This window comes from Cibotium barometz, chromosome 38 (genome assembly GCF_041138505.1).
Source record: "Cibotium barometz isolate CiBa-2024 chromosome 38, ASM4113850v1, whole genome shotgun sequence".
NCBI lineage: Eukaryota > Viridiplantae > Streptophyta > Polypodiopsida > Cyatheales > Cibotiaceae > Cibotium > Cibotium barometz.
In genome coordinates this window covers 25,320,281-25,340,979 of record NC_141083.1, presented here as the reverse complement: position 1 = coordinate 25,340,979, position 20,699 = coordinate 25,320,281, and the positions used below count along the sequence as shown (strand labels likewise).

Here is a 20,699-nt window from a genome sequence, read left to right as displayed (position 1 = left end):
GGCAAGGGAGCTTAGTCAATGTGCAATCTGTTGCATATAAGTATGCAACATTGACATTTCCAAGTTACGGTCTTTCTCACTTTCGTTCACCACCCTTCATATGGACCAAGGTATTTCTGAGCCTTGTGACATCTTACTGTGAAATGCAAAAGAGAACATTAGAGAAACCAAGGTATACTGCATTCCCTGTGCCTTTGCCCAAATACTTGAGCATTTTCTTTACTAAGAATAGCCAGAAACAAAGCCTGCAACCTGTAAGTCCTAGTTGGGATTGCACTTTGATTCGTGAAAGCCATGGTAGCTACAACCTTAAGAAGGTGACGAAGTGATCAGAATAATACAAACCTCTTTCATGTGTTTGTCAAAAATTATGCCAGCCCACCAATGGCGCGCATATTTTGTGGGTTCATTTTATTGTGATACAAAAGTAGGCATTATGATTAAACACTTAATCAAAACCACCACCCCTACTCACTACAGTCCAGCATTATCTTAATGTGTCCTAACTCTCCTCTAATGTTGTGTTTGCTAGTCATCATCACAATGATGAATTACCGAGTTCTATATATTATCTTCCTTAAATCTATGTCTCCAGGCACGGAAGTGGGCACTCCACGCTGCATAGACTCTTCCAACAACAGCACAGCTCTCCACATATAGAGAAGCGAAGCAGTTCAGCAGCTGCATTAGCTCCAAGACCACTGTTTGAAGAACCCTTTGCATCCTTGCTACCCCACTTTCCATTTGGTCATATGCAAGTTGACCTACTGATCCCATATGAGCTGTTAGTAGGCCATTTCTGGAAACAAACAAAGCATGGGTGCACAGACTGTTAGGGCTTGCTATATGAAGATAGAGTGCAACAAAGCATGATCATAAGGCCTCCTGGTATATAAGCAGAGGCACGCAAAGACCAAATCCTGCTCACTTTGTAGCCTCATGCTCCCCCCCTCTCAACAAAAACCCATTTGTACTCTTGTGAGCTGGTGGTGGAACCTCAGCAGGTGAAGAATTCAAAACTGGCAATTGACTCGTACTCTTGGCTTCCAGCTTTAACTCTTTGCTATTTATTCTGTCTGCATCAATAAAAGCCGGCTGATTGGTTGTTGAGAGCAGCCGGGCCCACATTCGGTCAGAAATATTCACACGATTCTGCTTTTCTGTCACCCTCTGCATCGATCCAGCACCAGTTAAAAGCCTGGTTGCCAAAAAAAAAAAAAAACAGTGGAATCTGGATTTCTGTTGGAAAGGGACAACTTTACCGAAATTGGAATGTAAGAATGACGGCCATTCACAGGCCCAACTGTGAATCCTGTATATCCGGCCATGGCTCCATGAATACCACTTTGGGCCAGCAATGTACAGTACACGTTATCCGCGGCATTGCTAGGAATAGCACGAATCATGTATGTTGGATCTGCAAAAGACTCAACTTTTAGAACAAGTACACTCCCAAAGCATAAACATACCGAAGATGAAAGGAAAAGGAAGTTAGCCGCTCGCTGAAGCTCCCGCTCTCCCCCCCTGCTCGCGCTGCCTGCACGCCCTTCCCCCCTTCCCTCCCACGCGCCCTCTCCCTCCCGCCTGCCCTCGCTTATGCGCCCCCCCTCCGCCTGGCTCTCTTGCGCTGCTCGCCTCTGCGCCCCCCTACCCTCTTCAGCGCCCCATCCCTGATTTCGCCAGCCCTCTCATCCCCCCCGCCCCTCCTTTCGCGCAGCTTTCACCCCCTGCCCCCCCCCCCCCCCCCCCCCCCCCCCCCGCGGGGTTTTTTCTTCGCCGCCTTACCCCTCCCTCCCCGACTTTCTGGTTTTTTCCGCCCCCTGGGGTTTTTTCCTTTTTTTTACCTTCCCCCTCCGCCCTTCGTGTGCAGCTCGGTTCTTGCAGGTCTCTCCGCATTCGCTCCGCCTTCGCCATAGCTTCAGACTCTGATGGAGGCTCCTCCCGCCCCACCTCAGAGGGACTCTTCCGCAGCCCCCTCACCCGCCCCTGAGGATACCCCCATCAGGCTTTCTCTTTCGCCAAAAGACGAAGCGAGCCTCGCCGCAGAGGTGGAACGCCTCCAAGCACATTCCACCATCTGCCGTATAGTCAGCACTCACCCCAGCAGAGGGGAGATCCGGGATCTTCTCCAAGCCCGCCTGCTTGTTGCAGATGTGGGCAAGATCCTGGACGTTCAGCTACTGGGCCATGGACACTACCAGATCGAGTTCGAGACAGCCCAGAGCGTGGCCCAAGTCCTTGCCATGAGTCCCCTTGACATCAGGGGCGCTCGGGCATTCTTCAGACCTTGGCAGCATGGCTTTGACCCAGCAGCGGCCGAGCAGGGAGAGCGCCTTTTCCATGTTACAGTTTGCTTCCCTGGACTCCGCCGCGAGTACCTTCCGCTCCTTTCGAGGCTAGGAGCACTGGTGGGCTCAGTGCTCGAGACTGGCCCCACAGCAGCCTCAGTGGTGGCTAGAGCAGCTGGGCTACCTTCGGTCAGAGTTTTGGTTCCTGACATCTCCCTTTCGAAGGTCATTCAGCTACCTAGGATAGGGGGGGGATGGATTGATCAGAGAGTGGAGTTCTCGAGGCTCCCGAACCAGTGCTTTATTTGCAGGCAGGTCGGCCACCTGGCCAAGGCCTGCCCTCGCAGGAGACCCCGACCCTCACCGCAGCAGCAGCAGGCCCCTGATGGCCCGCCCACAGATGCGGCTCGACAGGCAACCTCCGGGACACCTGCTCAGCCCTCAGAGACCTCGAAGTGGCAGCCTGGACAGGGGCGCCGTCAAGGAAGACAGCCACAGCAGCACGCCCAGAGACCGATGCAGCAGCAGCAGCAACAGTCTCAGCATCACTGGGTTCCCGTGAGGAACAGCTTTGCTCCCCTCCAGGAGGAGACCCCAACGCCGACTGAGGACTAGGAGATGCCAGCACCCCCTCCTTCGCCCCCACCCCCCCCTCCCCCGTCCCCCCCTCCCGCCTCGCTTCCACCTTCGCCTCCTCCCGTCCCCGCTCCGGTTTCGGCAGCGGCTCCTTCTCCACCCCCTTCTCCCCCCCCCCCCCCCCCCCCCCCCCCCCCCGCCTGCCTTAGCTCCCCAGGAGGCCCTGGCAGTCCCCTGGCGTTCACTTGCAGTCCGGAGGGCTCTGAGCACTGACCTTGCTCGAGCACCGCAGAGGAGACTTACCATGCCGATTCGGGCTTCACGGATATCATCTATCCGTAGTCGGCTGAGTCGTCTCGGCACTAGACAGCGCTCGGAGGCTTTTGATTACTCCTTCACACGGCTTTTTGGAGCAGAGGGCCCCCATGAGCCAGCACCCACCATCAGAGTTCATGTAGTGATACCTCCGGCCCGCGGGGAGGAGGCACTTGATTCAGCAGTGGCCTTCTCATTCCTCTATGTGGCCCATGCGACCGGGAGTGGACTCTGGAGCTCGCTCTTAGCACTTTGAAGACTCAGGCAGTTGAGTTTTCTCACCATGTGAGCGATCTGGAGGTGACAGATGTGATAGGCCGACTATGGGAGTTGGCTCATTTTTTCTTGGATCCCGGGAGTGTGGATGCCTCAGGGATTCGTCATTTGGTCGTTCGCATAGTGGCAGACTTAGCACGCGACCCTGGATATGTATGCATACACGAGGTTGCTCTGTCTGAGCGGGAGGCAGTCGCCATGGGACACAGCCATTGGCGCCTGATCCGTGATTCTTGCAGCACACCGGGTGGGCAGATTCGTAGCCGCTCGAATGGAACTATTCTCCATCCAAGCCGCTTGCGAAGGCCCGCCGTACGGTTGAGACAGCATCCACCTCAGCAGGTCATCCATGAGGATCATCTCATGGAATGTACAGGGCCTTGGCGGAGCACATTATATACGTTATCGTGGTTGCTTGAGGCAGGAGCTTCAAAGATGCCTGGTTGGGGGCAGTATTGATATTTTGATGATGCAGGAGCACCACTTGGGTGAGAGCAGGATCCGGAGATATGGTTCGGTGATGCCTGGTAGATGGGACACCTTTTGGTCTGTAGGGTTTGGCCCTTTGGGAGGGCAGGGAGGAGTATGTATGGTCATTGCGGATGTATGGCGGCAGGCCATTGTGGATCGCGGGATCATTGTGCCTGGTAGAGCACAGTATGTCATTCTGAGGACGCATGATGAGCTCTTTGGCGTGCTCAATGTCTATGCGCCCAACCATGCTAGTGCCAGAGCAGAGTTCTGGACCCAGGTTACGGATGCATTGCCAGAGGCCGCACATTGGTGTGTCGGGGGAGACTTCAACATGCTTGAGGACCCGGCCCAAAGGGTGGGAGGCAGTCATGTTATAGTGCACGGCACGAAGCTTGCACCTTGGGAGCGATTTTGCATGTCATTGAGGCTCACTGATGCATGGCAGCATGGGGCCTTCTCCCGCTCTCAGGACAGTCTTAGTTTCTCTTGGTCGGATCGCCAGCAGGGAGGGACTAATCTATCACGGATTGATTGCTTCTATGTGGGCGACAGGTTAGAGGAGCGAGGGGGCTCCGTTGGCATTCTCGCTGGCACCTCTTTTTCAAACCATGCGCCAGTTATTTTGACATTTGAGGAGAGGACACGGGAGACCAGCTTGCAGTTGAGGATCCCAGAGAGGGTACTTACAGATCCTAGTCTCGCTGAGGACATTGAGAGGATATGGCATGATAGTCAGAGCTCTGACCAGGATGCAGCAGGCCAGTGTGCCCAGGGACTCATCGAGCTTAGCTCTTCTCTACATGCGGCAGCCTTGACACGGCTGGGAGAGACTCGCGAGCAGGAGCATCGGCTGAGACGCAGCCTTGCTTCGCTTCACCGCCTTCAGGAGCAGCAGGCTGCATGTGAGTGGGTGGCGTCCCAGCTGAGCCAGGCACGCCAGGAGGTTAGAGAGGTAGAGGAGCAAAGACATGAGTTTTACTATCGTCGCCAGGCCTCTCAGTGGACGCAGCTTGGTGATAGAGTGACTGGGGAGTTTTTTGAGATTACTGGACCCCGCCATGCTCGAGCAGGAGTCCGCCAGCTTGGGAGGCCGGACGGATCGGTAGCCACTGAGCCCGAGGAGATCAGAGCCATTGCCACTGGATTCTATATAGACCTGCTTTCAACGGAGCCAGCCACTGATGCTCGGGATGCTTGCAGACAGATTGTGTGGGCCCATGTGCAGAGGAGGGTCACAGATCGTATGCGTACAGTTCTGGGTGAGCCTCTTTCAGAGGTTGAGCGTGCTGAGGCCTTGAGGGTCCTTCCGCGCCATAGTTGCCCAGGGGAGGACGGATTGACGCCTGCCTTTTTTATGCGCTATTGGGACCTTTTGGGGCCAGGCCTCCGTGTTGGGGTAAAGGCGTTATGCCCACCCTTATAGTGTGTACAAGCCCATAAGTTATAGTACATAGTACACTTAGTACTTTTAATGTACTAAGTGCACTATGTGTACTAGTGCAATATACATGTGTGATAGGGGAGTCACACACTCATGCCTCATGAGTTGACTTATCCCCACAACTCTCTCTCTCTCTCTCTCTCTCTTGCTTCTCTGTGTATGTCTCCCATGAATGAACTCTAACCCTAATTCCTGTTTTCTCCCCATCAACTGGTATCAGAGCCCTTAGTGATCCCTCCCTCCCTTTTCTCCTTGATGGCTCCTGCATGAGACAGCCCTGTCACACTGGTCGCCCTGCTCCTTGCAGCACAAAAGGGGCTGGCCAACCAGCTGCCCCAGCCAGCATACGTGGCTGCCCAGGCTGCCCAACCATCAACTGGTATCAATTAAATCAATTGAGCAGATACAGGTGCCCAATTGCTCAATTTTTGAGCAAAATTGGCAAAATTGGGTGACATTGGTCACAATCAAGATAAATTTGCAGGAAATTGGTCAAATCAGGATCAATTTGCAGGAAATTGGATGTCGAAATTTGGGGCTTTTGATGTAATTGTGCAATTAAGCACTCATACATGCTGTATGATGTGAAAAATCGCACATTTGGGCAAAATTGCAACAAATTGCAGTGCAAATCAAGGGGCTTTTGTGCCGATTTGGTTGATTTGCATGCAGGCAATCGCATTTGATGCTGTGGATAATGTGTTGATGCCTTACAAGCACTCAATGTGCCTGTAAATCAAGGGGCTTTCATGTATTTGATGTATATGTGGCCAGGGGGAAGCATCGTGAACACTCTGGATGCCTTCATGTGCGTCAATGTACCATGTATGATCAGAAATTGATCTTAAATCAAGGGGCTTTTCAAGTTCGTATGCTTGTTGAGCTTGGCAAAGCAGCAGGCAAGACATTTATGCCTTGAATCCTCAAAAATCAGCTTGCAGTCAAGGGGCTTTTGCCCAATTTCTGTTCGGGACTATTGTATGCAGTGTACAGGACTGTAAAAGTCTGATTTTTCACTCATTTGGACAGCCAGGAAAGCATTTATTGCTATTGTACCTGCTGGTACAGATTTGGCACAGCTTTGTGCATGTTTTGGCATGGCTGTACACTGTTTTGAGTGACCAAAAGGTTCAATTTCAGCTGCTGAAATTGCCGGTACAGGTTTGGTACATCATTGGTGAGCACTTGGTACTGCTGTACAGTACTTTGGAAGGGCAAAAGAGCACATTTAAGGTGCTGTCCAAAATCTGCAGCAACCAGATTTTGGTGTTTTCATCACATAAAGTGGGAGAAAAGTTGCATTCTTGCTTCCGCAGTGGGAGATAAAGCTTGGGAGAACATTTGTGAGCACTTTGTGTGCTTTGGGTGCAGTGTTTGCACATTTGCAGGGAGTCAGGCATTAAAGGTTGCATATTGCTATGGCAACCACAGGTGAGAGCTCTTCATTGCTTCACATCAAAAAGCTTGAAGGCTCGCATAATTATGATATTTGGCAAACCCAGTGCTACAATGTGTTGCTCCAGAAAAAGCAGCACAAGCCTATCAAAGAAAGGGGTGTGATGCCCGCTTCTCTTACTGCTGAAGAGTGGGAAGATATGGATGAGCTGGCAAGATCTACTATCATGTTGTCTGTGTCAGACTCATTACTTTTCAGCATTCGTGAAGAGAAGACAGCTTGGGGAATGTGGCAGAGATTGCAGGACTTGTATGCCCAACAAAGTGCCTCAAGCAAAGTGTATTGGTTGAAGAAACTCATAGGCCTTCAGATGAAGGAAGGGGCTTCTATGACAGCCCATCTCAATGAGTTTAATGGTATTGTCAGCCAAGTTATAAATCAAAAGTTGGCAATGGACGATGAGTTCAAAGCCACTTTTTTGTTATGCACTTTGCCAGAGAGTTGGGACACATTCAGGACAGCCACTAGCAATTCGAATGCTATGCTGTCGTATGCAGATGTTGAGGGTGCTCTTCTTCAAGAAGAGATGAACAGGAAAAACAACTCTGTTGGAAAGTCCAATGCAATGAATGCACGTGGGAGATCCCAGCAAAGGGGAAAAAGCCAAGAAAGGGGAAGGAGCAAGTCTCGCTCCAAAAAGGATTTGGAATGCCATTATTGTGGCAAGAAGGGACACATTAAAAAGCAATGCTACAAATGGAAAAATGATCAAAAAGAAAAGGGAAAAGGCAAAGACAAAGAGAAGGATGAAGCCAAAGATGTAAAGCCAAAGGGCAAAAGTGGAGTCAAGGTTGAAGAAATCAATGTGTCACATGCAGGTGGCAGTGAGGATGAGGTCCTATTTACGTCTTCACTTGATGCCCATTCACTTCTTACAGGTGGTCATGGTATGCACTCATGGATCATTGATTCAGGTGCCTCCTTTCATGTCACAGGTTGCAGAGACTTGTTTGTCAGGTATACTGCTGGCAATGAAGGAGTGGTTTATTTGGGTGATAACCATGCATGCAAGATTCTTGGCAGAGGTGATGTGAGGCTTGTGTTTTCAGATGGCTCACAGCTTATGCTCCATGATGTCAGGCATGTGCCTGAGATCAAGAAGAACCTGCTTTCTACTGGACAGCTTGATGATGCTGATTATGTTACCACATTTGGTAGTGGAAAGTGGAAAATTAGTAAGGGCTCACTGGTTGTTGCCAGAGGCTCTAAGGTGGACACTCTTTACTTTATGCATGCAGGTGTTTGTCACCATGCTAATGTAAATGCAACCGAGCTGCCGGAAATTTCTATGTGGCATAGCCGGTTGGGACACATGAGTGTCAAGGGAATGGAGCAATTGTCTCGTTTGGGTTACTTGCCTTCTCTAAAGTTTTCAAGTTTTCAGTTTTGTGAGCATTGTATATATGGTAGGCAACTACAGTGCCCCCACAAGAAAGCTCTTGGACAGAAAGATGCTCAGTTAGAGCTTGTGCATACAGATGTATGTGAGATGCCTCAGCTTTCTTTGGGAGGGGCAAAATACTTTGTGTCTTTTATTGATGATGCCACACGCAAGGTGTGGGTTTATCCTCTTCGTTTGAAGAGTGATACATTCTCAGTGTTTCAGAAGTTTGTTGCTCATGTTGAGAATCAAACTGGCAAAACACTGAAGGCTTTGCGTTCCGACAATGGTGGAGAGTATATGTCCAAACAGTTTCAGGACTTTTGTGATGCTAAAGGCATCAAGAGGGAGCTCTCTACTCCTTATGATCCTCCACAAAACGAGACAGTAGAGAGGATGAACAGGACCATTCAGGAAAAGGTCCGTTCTATGTTGTCACATGCTGCATTACCTCATGGTTTTTGGGCTGAAGCTGTTATGACAGCCGTTCACCTTATAAACAGGTCACCTAACACGAGGCTTGGTGGGAAAGTGCCAGAAGAAGTATGGACAGGGAAGCCTCCGTCATACAAGCACTTGAGAGTGTTTGGTTGCGTTGCGTACGTGCACATACGCAGGGAAATGCGCACCAAACTTGATCCTAAGTCTCACAAATGCATATTCCTAGGATATGGTGACAGAGGTGAAATGGGGTATAGACTTTGGGATCCCATGAATAAAAAGATCATACGCAGCAATGATGTCATTTTTGATGAAACATGCATGTATAAGGAGCCTGCAAGGCAACAGGAGCCTGGCAGAGTCATCTTTGATGATGATGAACATCATGGACAACAACAAAGGGCTGTAAATCAGCCATTACAGCAGGAAAACCAGCCCTTAAATGGTGCTGAAAATGGTCCAAATGGACAGCCAGACATGGCAGAAGATATCCCTATGGATATACCACAGTTGGAGGAGATACCGGGCATGATTTTTCAGCCTTATGGCATGGAACAGGAGCCACCAATGGGTGATATGCAGGCTGGACAGCAACCTGCAAATGATGGTCAATGGGTACGGAGGTCCACTAGACCCTCCAGAGTCCCTGACAGGTTTGTTCCAGGGGTTGACTACTTGATGCTTACTGACTGTGGGGAGCCCTCATGTTATAAGGAGGCTTTACAGAGGGCAGACAAGGCTCTTTGGGAGCGTGCCATGCAGTCAGAGATGGATTCTCTGCACAAAAATGGAACATGGAAGTTGGTGCATTTGCCTGCAGGCAAGAAGGTTTTGCCATGCAAGTGGGTATACAGGCTCAAAGTTGCATCAGATGCTAAGCCAAGATACAAAGCCAGGTTAGTGGCTAAGGGCTTCAAGCAGGAATATGGTGTGGACTTTGAGGAGATCTTCTCTCCAGTGGTCAAAATGACCACACTTAGAGCTGTGTTGGCTTTGGTTGCGCATGATGATCTGGACTTGATTCAGATGGATGTGAAGACTGCTTTTCTTCACGGTGATCTCCATGAGGAGATATATATGCAGCAGCCAGAGGGTTATGCAGTGAGTGGAAAGGAGAAGCTTGTATGCAAGCTGAAAAAGAGTCTTTATGGGCTCAAACAGGCACCAAGGGAATGGTATCATAAATTTGATACATTCATGAAATCTCAGAAATTCAGGAGAAGTGACATAGATCACTGCTTGTACACCAAGAAAGCTTTGGATGGCAGTCTATTGATTCTCATTTTGTATGTTGATGATATGTTGATTGCCGGGAAATCTCGTAAAGAGATGGATGCATTGAAAAAGAGGCTGCATGAAACCTTTGATATGAAGGATTTGGGTGATGCAAATCACATCTTGGGTATGCGGATACTTCGGGACAGAAATCAGCATGTGTTGTATTTGTCTCAGAAGGAATACATTGGCAAAGTCTTGCAGAGGTTCAATATGGACGGGGGGAAGAAGACTAGTACTCCTTTGCCTCCATATGTGAAACTCAGTGCTATGGACAGCCCACAGTCAGATAGAGACAGGGCTGATATGGCCAAGATTCCGTATGCTTCAGCTTGTGGCAGTCTCATGTATGCCATGGTTGCTACTAGGCCGGACATTGCATTTGCAGTGGGAGTGGTTTCTAGATACATGGCCAACCCTGGCAAGAAGCATTGGGAAGCAGTGAAAGGTGTCATGAGATACCTGAAGGGCACACAGGATTTGTGCATTTGCTTTGGCAAACAGGATGCATTAGTGCATGGTTACACGGATTCGGATTATGCCGGTCATCCAGATAACCGGAAGTCTACTACCGGTTATGTGTTTACATTCACAGGAGGTGCTGTGTCATGGATATCCAGGATGCAGAAGTGCACTGCCTTATGTACTACAGAGGCCGAGTATATTGCAGCCACAGAGGCTTGCAAGGAGGCATTATGGCTATCTCGGTTAGTGGTTGATTTGGGTTATACAGGGGATATTCCATTGTTGCATTGTGACAGTCAGAGTGCCATTCAGTTGGCAAAGAACCCTGTTTTTCATGCAAAGACGAAGCATGTGGATGTGAAGTATCACTTCATCAGAGAGGTGATAGAGAACAAGCAAATTCAGCTTGTTAAGATTCACACGGATGACAACCCGGCTGATCTGTTGACGAAGAGTTTGCCTCCAGAGCGGTTTGCTCATTGCAGACACTTGATGGGCATTGGATGAGGCCAGTTTCAGCCTTGATATGGCCTTGTATATTATCATGTACATGCTGATTTTTTCTTTTCCTTTCCTTAAGGGCACTTTGCCTTTAAGTGGGAGGTTGTTGGGGTAAAGGCGTTATGCCCACCCTTATAGTGTGTACAAGCCCATAAGTTATAGTACATAGTACACTTAGTACTTTTAATGTACTAAGTGCACTATGTGTACTAGTGCAATATACATGTGTGATAGGGGAGTCACACACTCATGCCTCATGAGTTGACTTATCCCCACAACTCTCTCTCTCTCTCTCTCTCTTGCTTCTCTGTGTATGTCTCCCATGAATGAACTCTAACCCTAATTCCTGTTTTCTCCCCATCACTCCGCAGGGGCTTTCAATATGTTTTGGACACTGGGGTGATGCCACAAAGCTTTTCAGAGGGCTTGATCTTTCTTATCCCCAAGGGGGAGGGAGTATCAGATGATATTCGGCATTGGAGACCTATTACGATCCTCAATATTGTCTACAAGGTCTTAACAAAGGCCTTGAGTTTGAGGATCCAGCCCTTCCTAGGGGAGTTGATTCATGCTACCCAGACAGGATTCGTCAAGGAGCGTAGTATCCTTGACAACATTTTCACCTTCTGGGAGGCGACGGCCCGAGCTCGATTTCTTGGTGAGGACTTAGTCGTGATGCTTCTCGATTTTGAGAAGGCATACGATAGAGTCGATTGGGGTTTCTTAGAGGGCACTATGCTTCGCCTGGGCTTTGAGCCAGGTTGGATTCGAGGGGTGGCGGCTCTGTATTCCACAGCTCGTAGCCAGGTGCTGATTGCAGGAGGACGGGGGCCGAGTTTTGAGCTGACCAGATCAGTCCGTCAGGGGTGTCCTCTCGCCCCGTTTCTTTTTCTCTTCTTTGCTGAGGCTATGAGCATGTATCTGACAACAGAGGAGGTTGGTTTGAGAGGACTCCAGCTCCCAGTCCGGGGGGAGGACCTGCTCGATGCTGAGTTTGCTGATGACACGGGCTCATTTTTGCATGGCCGGGAGGCCAATCTTCATCGGGCAGAGCAGTCGCTCCAGGTTTTTAGTGCAGCTTCGGGAGCATTGATCAATTGGCGCAAGACAGTGGCCGTTTGGATCAGTAGCGCTCCCACTCCGGCATGGAGCCCAGACCCGGGTTTAGATGGATTCCTCCTGGCACAGCAATGCGATATTTGGGATGCCAGATTGGACTAGATTTGTCACCTGAGCAGCAGATTGCCCCGCTTCTTCTAGCATTCGGAAGAAGCTTTTGTATTGGAGTACAGCTCGGCTATCCTTGGCTGGGAGGGTGGTGGTGGCAAATCAGGTGCTTTTAGCGACCATGTGGTACATTACGTCTTGCTGGATCTTCTCAAGCTCTTGCATCAGCCAGGTACAGAGGTTGATCAGGAACTTTCTTTGGTCTGGGCGGGATGGTCAGCCAGCCCGGGCAAAGGTTGCTTGGGCAGTTATTACACTTCCGCTGGCCCAGGGAGACTTGGGCATTATAGATCCAGTTGATCAAAGTAGAGCCTTATTGGGGAAACTTATTGTTCGGGGGCTGCTTCTAGGCGCTGAGCCTTGGAAAGAGCTTCTTTTGCAGCGGCTGCAGGCTCGGGCTCCCAAGCAGGGGACACTTGGGCACCAGAGATAGCGATGGATCTTCATAGAGATGAGGAGGACAGGCCTCAGTAGAGGATGGGAGGACAGATTTGCCTTGAGCATCCTGAGAGCTTGGGAGTTGCTGAGATCGGGGCTCTCTCAGAGACCTCCTTCTTGTGTAGAGGAGCGGGCCAGACAGCCGCTCATCTGGAGCCCAGCGGTTCGCACAGAGCAGGGTCATATGCTGGGTTCTCGACCTCGTCTAGCTTGGGGACCATTGGCGGCAGGCCCAGCACGTAGTTTTGGAGATTGGCAGGCCTTTTGCTGTCTCCCAGAGGAGGTCCAGGTGGAGAGGCTGAGTCACTTCAGAGGGGGGTTGATTATGAGGGACGACATTCAGGAGGCACTCACAGAGGAGTGGTTCACGCCTCTCGAGCTCGTGGCACCACGGTGGATGGGAGCCTTTACACAGTTGGAGATCCTGATTGCTGTCAGAGCTTGCACTGAGAATGGCAGATGCCTCTACTATGAGATCCACGATGAGGGCAGACTTGAGAGAGTGGAGGTGGAGTCGCCTTTGGTTGCAGAGTGCATCTTCCAGAGGATACGGGTAGTGGCCGCCGCTTCTCGGAAGTGGCATATTGACCCAGACCCTGCAGATGTGCTCCCTGATTGGCGCATATGGGCATATGCAGCGCGCCCCTTGGCCCGGCTCCAATGGGACCCTGGTGAGTACGAGTGGCATGATCCTTATGCATCCCTTGAGGCCACAGAGATCACCTTTTTCCAGTATACTGTTCGGTTGGGGCGACATATTTTGACGGCGAGGAGGATGGTCTCTCCAGCTGCATCGGGGCACTGGCGGCTACAGGGACTCTCACAGGAGTTCCTGGAGGATTTTTGGACCCGGCTCTGGGCTAGCCGACAGGCACGCAGGATCTCGACTTTCCAGTGGCTAGTCGCCCACAGGGGCTCAGCAGTTGGCACCTGGCTTGTCTACAGCGGTCTTCCGGCGGCCTGCGTCCGATGCGGCCACCCTCTGGAGACACAGAGACATTGCCTATGGGACTACCCTCAGGCGCAACAGATTTGGCTGCGGATGCTGCGCATTCTGGCCCCCCTCTCTCCAGAGGGTATGTATACGTCAGAAGCAGATATGCAGCTCTTATCGTCAGTAGTTTCCTCGTAAGAAGCAAGTTTGCAAGCAGCAGACCAGCCCACCAGCAGATCAGGGACTTGCTGCAGGCTGCGTAGTGGGCCAACAGGGACGGATCACCGATATCCAGTTCTTGGGCCATGGTTTCACCCGGATTGAGTTTGATTCGGCAGCCCTCACAACTGACACCTTGGAGCAGAGCCCGATTGTAGTTCAAGTGGCTCATATTTTTTTTGCCTGATGGCGTCACGGTTTCTCTTCAGAGTCCGACCCTTAGGCTGGAGTAAGAGGTTTTCCCGTCACCATGTGCCTTCCTGGACTCCCCAAGGAGTATCTGGAGCCTCTCCTGACAATCGGGCACACCCTCGGGACAGGTCCTGGAGTCCTCTCAATGGCAGTGGCACGGGCAGCTGGACTCCCTTCCCTCCGGGTGCTTCTCCCCTCGCCGGAGAACCTCTCTCGACACTTGATGATTCCTCAACTGAACGGCTCCTCCTTCCTTCAGTGGGTGGAGTTCTCAAGCTTGCCAGGTCAGTGCTTCATCTGCCCCCAGATGGCGCACTTGGCCCATTCTTCCCCCACCAGCGCTCACACCCTACTTGTCAACCTTCCGCACCCTCACCACCCTTACCTCGCCATTAACCTTCTCCCCCTGCCCACCCTCCTCTGTAGGTGCCTTAACCAGCCAATGACCGGGACCTAGGGTGGTAGAGATAGGGCTGTCGCCGCAGGCATCACTATCACAGTTAGGCCTCAGGTCAGACACGGTCGTCGAGACCTCAGTTGCAAGTGAGACACCCGGGCTTGAGGTACACCCGTCACATGCTTCCCTGGTTACAGCTCCAGATCCTACAGTCCAGCTGCAGGAGACAGATGCCCCAGCCCCCCTCTGCGGCACCCCTGACAACCAGCCTCAAACACCCGTTGCACTAGTTGGTTTGGCACCTAGGGAACAAATGGAGGTTTCGGCCCTCCCTCCACCCCCCCCACCCCCACACCCCCCCCCACCCCCCTTCCCCCTTTTTCTTCCACGCATATTTGCTATCATTTTATTTTGTGCCAGCCTAGTAGAGAGGCTCCACCCTCGAGATTACACTCTTTCCGGGCGTGAGACAACCCTTGTGGATCCTCAGGATGTCGGAGGGTCCTTTCTTCAGATGGACCCTGGTCCCAATTTTACCTTTGTATTAGCAATGTAGCCTTCCTCTGAGAAGGACACACCCTTCTATGTTGTGTTTCTTTTACTGCTGTATCAGTGTTTGTATTCTGCTTTCTACGCAAGTCTTTTTTTAACTAATAGAAGGATCTCTTTTTTTTCTTCTTCTTTCGGGGGGGGGGGGGGGGGGGGAGGGGGGGGGACATAAACACAGCTATAACCACACACACAAGGGCATGCACACGCGCATGCACACAAACACAAACACAAATGCACACACTCAAAAGAAGGCACATGCACACTCCCACATGTGTGCCGGCACATGCATGCACATGCAAACACTCAGCACCTGCGAGCACATACAAAAGAAAATGCAACATGCATGCACGCACACATTTATTCGATTACTTGGGAGTGCATGTATATACACACATACCTGTATATGCATATCTGTACCTAAATACATGCATGTGTAGGTATGTACACACACGTACCTATGAACGCATATCTGTACCTAAATACATGCATGTGTAGGTATGTATACCTGCGTTCAATTAGTAGGTCTGCGTGTTTAAATAATTTCTAATGCAGTACTCACCAATGTACTTCAGATTCAAGACTTCTTTCTTTGTTGAAAGAAAATAATCCTGCATTCATAAATCCCAAACATTGTTATGCTTTCTTTGTTGAAATGAAATAATCCTGCATTCATAAATCCCAAACATTGTTATGAACTACTTACAATATCATAAGCAAAACACAGTTTAATGCATAGACCACAATTTAACACCATACAATTTTAGACTTTACTTGAAACCTCTCCCATTACCTTGAGCTTCTGAGAGAGCCACAAGCCTATGTCGAGAAGCAATTGATTCCCGGATGCATCGCGTGCATTTGTGTTTCCGCTACTCTTAAGCAGTTCTTGTCCTGCCCCTTCTGCCACAACTACAACCATATGCCCATTCTCTCTAAGACGCCTCTCAACAAATTCATACAGTCCACCCGCACCATCTAAATAGAAGGGAACTTCTGGTATCAAGCATAAGTCCTGCATGATATTATTCATTTGAGAACATGCAAAAACAACAGTCACGCATTTAAGTGGAGTTTGTATATGCTGCACTTCCCTTCCACCAGAACCCGCACTACTTAATATCCTCATTTGAAACAATGATCCTCACCACATCACGACTTGCAAGGGTTGCATACATTGCAATGTATCCTGCAAAAAAAGCAATGGGAACTTTGAATTAGCCTAACATAGGAGCCCATATGCCATTAAATTGTGAGTTTGCCATGACAAGCATTCAATCAGCAATCAATTACTTGTGAAAACTTTCACTCAAGACAAAGTCTTAGTAAACCACTTAAAACTTGCAGAGACTCAGCAAGGAGATGGTGAGAGAGAAGAAAGAAAGAAAGAAAGTTCTATTAACGTCTACGAAAGACCAAAGGGTCTATGAGACCAAAAATGATACAACGTGTCCATGAAGTGACAAAATCATGGGAAAAAAATGGTTTTAAAAAAACAAAAACCATGAGAGAAGAAACAACAGCCCTGTAAGTGCCACTGGTACAATGCTACAATGGTACAATGTGAGGGGATCCAAGTGGATCCTTGACATCTATGACTGTACAGAGGCTCTCCACATCCACTGCCTGTGGAGGGGCACTTCTGGCCAAAGCCGCATACCCTCTCATTAGTCGAGCCTGAGCCGCTGGGCACAGTGTGAAGTAGGGTCCAGAAAAGGTGACTCCCAAGAATAAATAAGACCTCCTGCATATGTGAAGCTCAGTCTGGAAGCCACAAGGCATGAGTTGAAGATCATAACCTTGGTCTTGCCAAGGTTAACCGTGAGGTCCCGCTGCTCACAACAAGCTTGCAATGTCTCTGAAGCCCCTCTGCTGAATCTGAGATCCATACTATGTCGTCTCCATAAAGCAAACTAGGATACATGCCCCGGGAGAAAGACCAGCAGGAGGTAATGTAACCACATGGTGGCAAGAAGAACCTGGTTCACCACCACTACCCGGCCAGCTAGGGAAAGCCTGGCCGAACTCCTTGTGCCAGTTAATCTATGCTCCGGATGCACGACAAAAAATCTAAATCACCACCACAAATCTCTGGAGGTTCCTCTCGCCCCCTGATAGGTATACTGTTGTGTCGTCGATGAGCTCGGAATCAGGAAACTCCTCATGCACTCGGATCGGGAGACACTGTCCCTGAAGTGCGGTCTCCTGAGCGGAGAGAAAACTGCTCATGGCCTCACCGACAAACAGGAAAAGCTAGCACCCCTACCAGACTGAGCGTGAAAGCAGAAATCTGTCACCTCTAGCACCCTGAATAAGAACCTCGCTATGAGAAGCCGAGTAGAGACCCGATACACCTCGGACCCACTCCTCTGGAAAACCCATCCTACACATCGTCCCCTCCAAAAAGCCCAAATCTACTCTGTCATAGGCTTTCTCAAAATCGAGAAGGAGCACAATCGGATCTTGTGGCCACACCCTAGCCGACGCGGTCGCGTCCAGAATACTCTAATCCTGAACGTAACTTGTCTGTGTACCATGAATCAAGTTGGGGAGAAAGGGTTGCAATCTCCGGCTAATGGCCCTGGCACCGGTGAGAAGAGTGTTGAAATCTGTGGCGATGGTTCTCACATGCGGGGGGTCTGTAACAATGGATCCATCTGGGCCTCGCAACTTGCGTATACCCTCTCTCCGTCTGTGCTCAAAGAAATCTCCAGTGCCCTGTCTCTCACTTGCATCCAAAAAGAGCCTCTGGCGTGGTATCTGTACTCCACCCGCCACTCCTCAATGGATCTAAGCTCCATATGGGCGGCATCCAGCGGACTCTCAATCCATGGGCTATCTCTCCTGAAGCTACTATAGACAGGCAAGACTCCTGCGAATAGTCTCTCCTGAAGCCGTTGTAGAGAGGCAAGACTCCTGTGAATACTCCTCTCCTGCTCTCGAAAGCCAGCCAATCTACTATGTGCCATTGTGCTGCCTCTTGTAAAAGAGCGCTAATCTCACCAAGGCTTGCATCCAAGGCTCTTGCAGATGCTCCTGAGTGAAAATACAGCCTCTCCCAAATCCCCTCTATCATGTTGCAGATCTATGGGTCCTGAATGAGGCTATCTGGAATCCTGGTAGTCATATGTTTGTCCTCCAGGGGTCATCCAGGGAGAGAATAACCAGAGCATGGTCAGAAAAAGTAGTGCCTGCCAAAATACCAATCATGCCACCACGCCCACAAGCCCACTCGTCAACATAGAAACGATCGAGTCTCGATAGGTTAGGGACGGTGTTCCTCCTGTCAGAGCTGGAGAAACACAGACTCCCAGGACTATGTCTGAACTCTGGAAGATGCCAAGGATCCTGTCCCTTGAGCGGCAAGATCAACTCCTCCCGTGCCGAGTACTCTTCACCACATATAGTGACCATGCCACCTCCGAATTTGTCATCAGTCAACTCCAGCATGTTAAAGTCCCCACCCATACACCAAAAATCTGCCTGCGGCAAGGACTGACGGACTGTACTCCAGAAGATGACTATGTCGTGGCTCACTCTGCCGCGTTCGGTGCGTAGACATCCAGGAAGCCAATACAGTCGACTCTCCACTATCCTAACAGTTACCCACTAAGCCGTCTAATGACAATGATGTGTGAGTCTACCACTGCCGGCAAAAGCTGCTCACCGACGGAAATGCATACTCCACCCTATGTCCTAGAGGGGCCAAAAGATTGGGGCCAGAAGGTGTGACTCCTCCCTTGCAAGATCTTCCCGCATTGACAAGTCCGTGCCTCTGAAAGATGGTTCTCCTGCAAGAAGACAATGTGAAACCGGCCTCTGGTAGAAACCAAAGTGCGGTAGACTAGGAGTCACCCTTCCACTTGTAGTCCAGATATGAAAACAAATTTGATTGGAGCTAGAGTGCCCCAAATCTGAAAATAGAACGACACCTGTTGGCCCCAAAGCTTGGCGCCCCTTGCAGTATTTCTTTATTCAATTTCAAAAATATGTAAGGCTGAGTACAACAAAACCAGCCAAGAGAATACACCTGTATGTCCAATCTGGCAGCCCACAATACCTCTTAGCACAGAGGATTCACACACACAGATCTGTGTCTCAAAACAACACTCTGTGCTTCCCTCTGATCAGCCAAGACCATTCAGCAGGACAGCCTTGAGCATACATCTGGCATATCTCATGCACATGATTCAACAACTCAGCACAAACATACATTCACTGTCCAATCTCTGTTTCCACCCTTTTCAATCTGCCATACCCCTCCTCTCACAATGGAAAGAAAGACAGATGAACAAGTTCAGAGCTTACCAAGTCAGTGCGTGATTCTGCACCCGTGGAACAGTTCGTACGAGTCTGCACTTGACAACGACTGTCTGTACTCTTTCCCCTGCAATCACTTGACTTCTGCACCAACCAAGCTCTAGAAAAACTCTGTCTGCAACTGAAGATGATGTACGTGTCCGTACAGGTCAGTAATTCAGCACTGTACCTGTACGTACAGCCTACACACACCTGACTGAATCTGTCCGTACAAAACTGTACGGACGGTGCTACTGTTGCCTGAGTTTACTGGTGCGCCTGCTATACCCGACTGTACTTGATGGTACAGTTCTGTACCTGCAGCACAGCCACCTGTCAGCAGGCGTACAGATACCTGTACCTGCTATCCGTAGTACGTACGATTGTACCTGCAGTACAGCCTCTGTCAGATCCCACAGCTCCGCTTGTACCTGCTCAGCCTGTCAGCGCCGCCTATACCAGCAGAGAAACCTGCAGCAATCGTACAACTCTGTACGGCCTGCACACGTGGACTGTACGGGCAAGTTTGCACAGAAAACAACAGCAAAAACACAGCAGCCAGCAGTCCACGTTGCTTCTCCTCTTCTCCACGCTTAAGCTTGCACGATTCCCAAAAGCGAGAGAGAGAGAGAGAGAGAAAGAAAGAAAGAAAGAAAGAAAGATATATTAACGTCTACGAGAGGCCAAAGTCGGCCTATGAGACAAAAAATAATACAACTGTGTTCTTCCGGTCATCGGAAGAAAAGAAACAAAAGAAAAAGTGTGCATGTGTTGAATGGGAGAATTAGGGTTAGAGTAATTCATGTGGGAGACATACACAGAGAGAACAAGGGAGAGAGAGAGAGAGAGAGAGTTGTGGGGATAAGTCAACTCATCAAGTGAGTGTGTGACTCCCCTATCACACATGTAGATTGCACTAGTACACATAGTGCACTTAGTACATTAAAAGTACTAAGTGTACTATGTACTATAACTTATGGGCTTGTACACACTATAAGGGTGGGCATTATGCCTTTACCCCAACAACCTCCCACTTAAAGGCAAAGTGCCCTTAAGTAAAGGAAAAGAAAAAATCAGCATGTACATGATAATATACAAGGCCATATCAAGGCGGAAACTGGCCTCATCCAATGCCCATCAAGTGTCTGCAATGAGCAAACCGCTCCGGAGGCAAACTCTTTGTCAACAGATCAGCCGGGTTGTCATCCGTATGAATCTTAACAAGCTGAATTTGCTTGTTCTCTATCACCTCTCTGATGAAGTGATACTTCACATCCACATGCTTCGTCTTTGCATGAAAAACAGGGTTCTTTGCCAACTGAATGGCACTCTGACTATCACAATGCAACAATGGAATATCCCCTGTATAACCCAAATCAACCACTAACCGAGATAGCCATAATGCCTCCTTGCAAGCCTCTGTGGCTGCAATATACTCGGCCTCTGTAGTACATAAGGCAGTGCACTTCTGCATCCTGGATATCCATGACACAGCACCTCCTGTGAATGTAAACACATAACCGGTAGTAGACTTCCGGTTATCTGGATGACCGGC

General features: G+C 49.8%; 1 protein-coding gene across 1 annotated transcript in view; it reads right to left on the bottom strand.

Moving 5' to 3' along the window:
• Positions 1-252: 252 nt before the first annotated feature.
• Positions 253-20,699, bottom strand: part of LOC147616515 (ATP-dependent 6-phosphofructokinase 6-like) — a 63,563-nt gene continuing 43,116 nt past the window's right edge. The window contains exons 10-15 of the mRNA XM_086777589.1: positions 15,994-16,034; positions 15,639-15,860; positions 15,408-15,456; positions 1,263-1,417; positions 929-1,170; positions 253-799 (exon numbers count right to left, since the gene is read on the bottom strand). Coding sequence (XP_086633715.1) covers positions 562-799; positions 929-1,170; positions 1,263-1,417; positions 15,408-15,456; positions 15,639-15,860; positions 15,994-16,034 — 947 coding nt within the window. The 3' untranslated portion in view covers positions 253-561. The remainder of the gene's footprint in view (positions 800-928; positions 1,171-1,262; positions 1,418-15,407; positions 15,457-15,638; positions 15,861-15,993; positions 16,035-20,699) is intronic.